Source organism: Dicentrarchus labrax, unplaced genomic scaffold, assembly GCF_905237075.1.
Source record: "Dicentrarchus labrax unplaced genomic scaffold, dlabrax2021, whole genome shotgun sequence".
Taxonomy (NCBI): domain Eukaryota; kingdom Metazoa; phylum Chordata; class Actinopteri; family Moronidae; genus Dicentrarchus; species Dicentrarchus labrax.
In genome coordinates, this window is record NW_026136715.1 from 11,875,809 (window position 1) to 11,882,123 (window position 6,315).

Genomic DNA, 6,315 nt, shown 5'->3' on the forward strand with positions numbered 1-6,315 from the left:
ACGAGGAAATCCGCGCCACCCAGCGGCGGAGGGATATACTGCGGCACTTAATATAGTGATGGGATGTGAGTGAACGTGGTGCTTATTAGGAATATTAATTTGTTTTTCATTACGCTTAATTATTTTGTTTTTTATGTGTTCTTTAAAAAAAATAAAAAATAAATAAAAAAAATAATATATATATAATTTTTTTGTTAGCAGCAATCATGTATTGTGCTGGGTACTATTTGTTTGTATTTGGCATACTAACTTATGTACACTTTTTTTATTGAATAAAGCTACAACAAATAATGCTCTCATTTAACAGAACACAACAGGAATAAGCTGTGGGATGAAGTGAAATATGTGTGAGTATTATGAATCTGACTGGACATAATTACTCTACATTTTAACATTTTGTTTTTGTATCATTATGCACCACTTTATAACACCTTGTATCACTGCTTTACCCCACATCCTGACATGGCTAGTAGATGACTACTGATTATTGAGGTGGGTTGATGCCAACCTATGGAACAATACTACTCTTGTAATACGTCATTGTACCACCAGGTGATGATAAAGAGGCATAGATTCTTCATCTCACAAGAAAGGCTAAAGAAATGTGTAATTTTAGGTTTTTTTTAATAACATTGTAAACATTTTAATTAGATACTGGCTGTATGCTTTATTGCATTACATTCTGTATTCACATTATAAAATGTGACTGAGCTTGAAATAATAATTAGAATATTAATGTAATCCCATGCATGTTTTTCCTTTAGGACCCATTTGCTATAACAGTAAATCTTTAAACAAGGCATTAATGTGTCACTGTAACTATTAAAAGACAGAACTAAACAGTACATACAGTTTTGTACAAATAATATTGTAAGGCATAAAGTACATGTACTTGGAAAGCACTTTCCAAAACACACAATATCAAGGCAAACAGATAATGGATAGTGACTGTCTTTGTCCCTCTGTCACAGCGGTATCTGTGACAACTGTAAATGTGTTTTCACTCTGGGTTAAACATGGTGCCCCTGCTGTAAACATCAAACTCCTTGTAGCGTAGGTAATCTTTCAGCCTGGTAGGAAGAGGAAGGAAGTTGATGAAAACTGGGGCTCTCAAGCGCAGGCGACTGAGATGCTCCCTTATCCGCAACCGACACAGGTGCTTCAGGCTCCTTGCATTTCCTGTGTGTAAATAAAGTCAGTTAATTCAATGAATGCACATAAAGTCATCAATACACTTTTGCTGACAGGTAAAAAATAACTGCATCGTGGCAGTTTTTACTTTGAATGTGACAGATCTCCAGCCACTGTTTCTGCTCCTCCAAGGTGTCTTTAAGTTTGGTGCAGAAGGAGACATGGTCGGTGTAGTCGAGCATGATGCGCACCACCTGAGCAGATAAGTGCTTAAGCCAGGACACTGTTATGACCTCACAGAACTAGAAAGAGACAAAGACACACGGCAGTCAAAGCAAAACCCTGAAAGAAAGTGTTGGCACCCCTGTGGAATTCATTCATATTATCTTATAGATTCTTTACGCCGGAGGCCTATTTGGGGGTTTCATGGGACGCTCAGTGAACAGAGGTGAAAAAACAATTATATTACTTATTACATTCGTTATCAATGCTCAGAGATACTGTAATTTTTGGGAAAGTTTTTCCCACTTAGAGACAGAAACTTATAATTGCCTTTTTTTATGTGTTTGGTGTAGTCTGAAGTTTTGTCAAACATAAATATTAGGCAATCTTTATCAATTGTTAAGAGTCTATGGGATCAAATAAGATAGTCATGATCCCATCAATGGATTAAGTGAAACTAAGCATGCAAACAAATGGGGGTGGGGTACGGAAGCCCTAAAGGGCCATGCATTCATACATTTTATTTCCTCCGTTTTCCTGTGATAACGACTTCATTTTCTCGAGATCTCGAGATAACGAAACTTTGGTTTCCCGAGATAACGATATAATTAATTTGAGATCTCGAGATAATGACTGTGATATGATAACTGCGGTCAAGCCAGCTGTTACTCCGATCTCCGTGGTCAAATCAGCCGCACTTAAATTTACAGCGTATTCACTTCCGGTTTTCAAAATAAATGTATTAAGAAAAGTAAGCTATAATTCAAACCTACATTTAAAATAAAATATGTTACACTGAAGTGTTTCATGCGCCCATGATATTTGTATCTCCAAGTGGCATCTTTTCTCATATTTGAGGTACTGTAAACATATTGCTCAATAATTCCTGGCTATGGATGGTATATTTGACTTCTACACATCTAAGACTACACACACACTTAATATCAAGCATTTTTACTGCACCAATTTGGAGAAATTCAACAATAAAATTCCATATTTGTACCTTTTACTGTACCTCAAATGTATGAAAATATGCCACTTGAAGGTACAAATATGGAACTTTTGTTTTGGCATTTCTCCACATTGGTGCAGTAGAAATGCTTGATATTAAGTATGTTTTTTATTCATCATGGGCGCATGAAACACTTTAATGTAACATATTTTATTTTAAATGTAGGTTTGAATTATAGCTTACTTAAATCTCGTTTTTTATCTCTTTTTAATCTCATCGTACATGTGTACAGGGACAATAAAGGCATTCTATTCTATTCTATTACTGTTCTTAATACCTTTATTTTGAAAACCGGAAGTTAATACGCTGTAAATTTAAGTGCGGCTGATTTGACCACGGAGATCGGAGTAACGGCTGGCTTGACCGCAGTTATCATATCACAGTCATTATCTCGAGATCTCGAATTAATTATATCATTATCTCGGGAAACCAAAGTTTCGTTATCTCGAGATCTCAAGAAAATTAACTCATTATCACGGGAAAACAGAGAAAATAAAATGTATGAATGCGTGGCCCTTTAGGGCTTCCGTAGTGGGGGGCACATTCTCAGACTTTAAAACCCATTTTTGCTTTACGCTATTTTTCTCTCACACAAGCTTTGCCTTACCACCATGTCTTTAATGATTGAGGTCGTCCAAGGAGCGTAGTCATGGGAACTGTTGCCGTAGGGACAGTCAAAGCAACGCTTAACATCATATCCATGGTTCAGAATCATTCTCAGCATGACCTCATCTTTCAAGGCATACTGCAGTGCCGAGGGGAAGTGAGTGCTGTTGACACGGGAGTAGTAGTTGACATTTGCTCCAGACTTCAGTAATGTGTTGATCATCTCATAGTTGCCCTGCCTAAGAGCCACCTGCAAACAGTTGAGAGGATCCTGGTTCACCATTGCCCCAGCCTCTAACAGCAAACGGGTGCACTGAAGATCATTGTTGGACACAGCAAAAAAGAGGGCAGACTTGCGCTCATCATCATAGTTGCGGCGCACCCTTGGGTGCAGCATGAAGTTTGGATCATAGCCAGCTTTAAGCAGCATCTCCACACAATGGGCATGTCCCCCGGCAGCTGCAGAATGGAGAGGACTCATCCCACTTTCCTTTACAGCGTCCAGCTTAGTCACTGGAATGAGGTGCTCCAGGGCCCTGTCAAAGAGGAGTCCTCATTTAAGAACATGACAGCAGATCAAACTGTAAGAGAAACCTAGATGCTGTAATATAGATATTCCTCACAGTATGTGTCCATGGTAGGCCACACGGTGAATTGGCAGGTGCCCACTGTAAAGAGGTAGGTTGGGATCTGCTCCATGGTCCAGGAGTAAGGAGATTATGTCAGGGTTTCCTGATGCTGCTGCATCAAACAAAACGGTGCCAGACTCCGATTCACACCACACATCAGCTCCTACAAAATATATATTCAGTATATATTCAATAGACCATTTCCTGAAAAACCGTATGGAAAGAGTTATCCACAGTTTTGCATACAAATAGATGATTTTTTTTATCTTCTACGGTTGCACCATACATTTCAGATCAACTCACTGAGTGATTGGAGGTTAAAACACCTTATCTCAAATACCTTTCTGTAACAGGACCTCGACCACATTCAGATGTCCATTCAGTGCAGCCAGAGACAGTGGAGTTTTCTTTTTGATGTCACACGCATTCGGGTCGGCACCCGACTCTAGGAGCAGATAGACAAAGTTCTCCAGGCCTAAGAAGGCGGACTCATGTAGAGCTGTCCTGTTTAGTGGTCCTGTTTGGTCTACTTTGGCATTGTAGCGAAGCAATAGCGTGGCCAAGTCGTACTGGTCATTGAGAATAGCTAAGAAAAGGAGAGAGAAGAATTAAAAAAATTAGCAACTATCTTTAGGTGTCTGTAAAATGATCTAAAGGTTTATTTTGTATTCAGATGTCAGATACCTGCCACTAATGGAGAATCCTGCTCATCGTTCTGGAGATCTGGGCTACAACCGTTCTGTAACAGGAATGTGGCATTCTTTCTGAGTCCATGAACCACAGCCAGAAACAGTGCAGTCTCACCCTTCAGGGTACGACACTGGACTGCACCTGGGGGTGATGCTGGAACCCAAACACAAAACTAATCAACATGCCAGAATCGGAAAAAAAGAATCACTTGTTAGAGTCGTATTGTTAATAACTTGACTACAACCTGAGAAGATAATCTCAAGTATCCTTTTATTCTCTTGGACTGCAGCCTCGTGCAGTGGGATCCACCCTCGGTCATCAACCCTGGACAGAGTCTCTGGTTGCACTGCAATTCTGTTCAGTGCATCTTCATCACCTAAATACAAAAACATATTATCAGAATATATCAGAACCTCTGGCAAGATTAATAATGGTTCGACAGGTAAAAGAATTACATCAGCTTACCCTCCCTGATGGCTTTGAAAATCTCATCAGGGTCTTCACTGGGTTTCAGATCACTATGGAAAGAAATAAAAAGGATTCAAATGATCAAGAGACGCACGCTGTACAGAGATATTAAATTCTGGGTGGTGAGAGATTAACCTTGGATTCAATCCTTTGAGCTTTCTATATTGAATCAGACTTTGTTCAATCATATATTGCGTTGCCTCGTCTTCATCCAAGTCGTCCTCCGATTGATAAAAATCATCTTCTGTCTTTGTGCTCATCTGTTAGTCCAGAAAGTTTTAGTGCACAAGGGGTTGCTCTGGGAAGACAGTCTTAAGGTAAACAAGATCATTAATTCTGGTACCTGAGAACTTGTAGCCCTGAATACCAACATGGAAACGTAAACTTGAGCACACTACAGTTAAACACAGAGTAGTTGCAGACAGCTTTATTCCTATTGTTAAATTAGATGTCAAATGTCACTTAAATGTATTCAAGATACTGGATCTAATGATTTTGATTTTGCCCTATAGCTCTTAATTTTACAGGCCATGTGAGAGCTACAGTACAGTATTTTATTTTTTATAGTTTTATATTACAGTATTTCTCAGCGTGTCCAAAACAAAAAATGCATGGAGGTTCCTACTGCACAAATGACTGATGGGAGCATTTCTTAAATATGAATTTTAACAGTACGAGTGCTATTAAATGATCTGTAAATTCAACAACATAACCTTGAAATTCAACAAACCATGAAGTCCAACACATTGTCTATACTGTACACTCTGCACTAATCAGTCTAGTTTTTTCTCAATAGATGCATTATTTATGTATTGTATGGTGTTTACCTTCAGTCAAATGGCTGTGCCTTCGGTGGCGTTAACAACAGTAGAGCCAGTAGGCTCCTCAGTACCCCTACATGCTGCAGTTATTTATATCTCTCCAACTATAAATATCAGATCACGGGGTCTTTACAGCCAGCACCTGGCTGTGACCCACTGAGCACTGCCATTACTGACACCATTCAGCTCATATGCACATTCACTCATAACACAGTAATTATTAAACACAGCAGGATGACTTTTGCAGTAACACCTACTACAACAGTAGACAAATATTAGGTGTTTGGATTTCATTTGATTGCACATGCAACAAACAACTAAATTAAATACTGAGACTGCTGTGTACATATAAATAAGTTTTACCTACATTGTTGCTTTACTGATTTGTTTTATAGGGAACAGCAAAGTCTGTATAATAAAGACAAAGCAGCAGATGGTTACCTACACATTTATAGCTTGTGAGATATGTAGACAGTCACAGTGAGGTGTTCCTCACAATGAGGAACTAAAACACATTGGAAGGAATGTACAGATTATTTACAATGATAAGATTCAGTCTACAAGCAAGATGATCAAGCTTTTACACCAGCACTAGTTTAACATTAAGGTTCTTAGTTATTAGTGTTCCTGGTTCTTATTACCTGCCAATTTTAGAAAGTTTTTTTTCCCTCACATTTGGCTTGTGGCCACATTACTGGTGCAGTATATGACTGTAAATGTTTTTCTAAAGTTACCC

At 38.7% G+C, this 6,315-nt stretch overlaps 1 protein-coding gene across 5 annotated transcripts; it reads right to left on the minus strand.

Moving 5' to 3' along the window:
- Nucleotides 1-607: 607 nt before the first annotated feature.
- Nucleotides 608-6,114, minus strand: asb14b (ankyrin repeat and SOCS box containing 14b). 5 transcript variants are annotated; one of them, XM_051424548.1, is made up of 10 exons: nt 6,025-6,114; nt 4,894-5,069; nt 4,756-4,808; nt 4,535-4,666; nt 4,285-4,443; nt 3,941-4,186; nt 3,595-3,763; nt 2,973-3,507; nt 1,280-1,433; nt 608-1,179 (listed from the first exon to the last, which is right to left on the minus strand). In XM_051424548.1, the coding sequence occupies exons 2-10, from the start codon at nt 5,016-5,018 to the stop codon at nt 1,001-1,003; spliced, it is 1,752 nt and encodes a 583-aa protein (XP_051280508.1). In that variant the 5' UTR covers nt 5,019-5,069; nt 6,025-6,114; the 3' UTR covers nt 608-1,000. The 5 variants fall into 5 exon arrangements, with proteins under 5 accessions (XP_051280508.1, XP_051280510.1, XP_051280509.1 ...); XM_051424550.1 differs by having other exon boundaries at nt 4,894-5,018; nt 6,025-6,085; XM_051424549.1 differs by lacking the exon at nt 6,025-6,114 and adding an exon at nt 5,586-5,919 and having other exon boundaries at nt 4,894-5,018.
- Nucleotides 6,115-6,315: the final 201 nt, after the last annotated feature.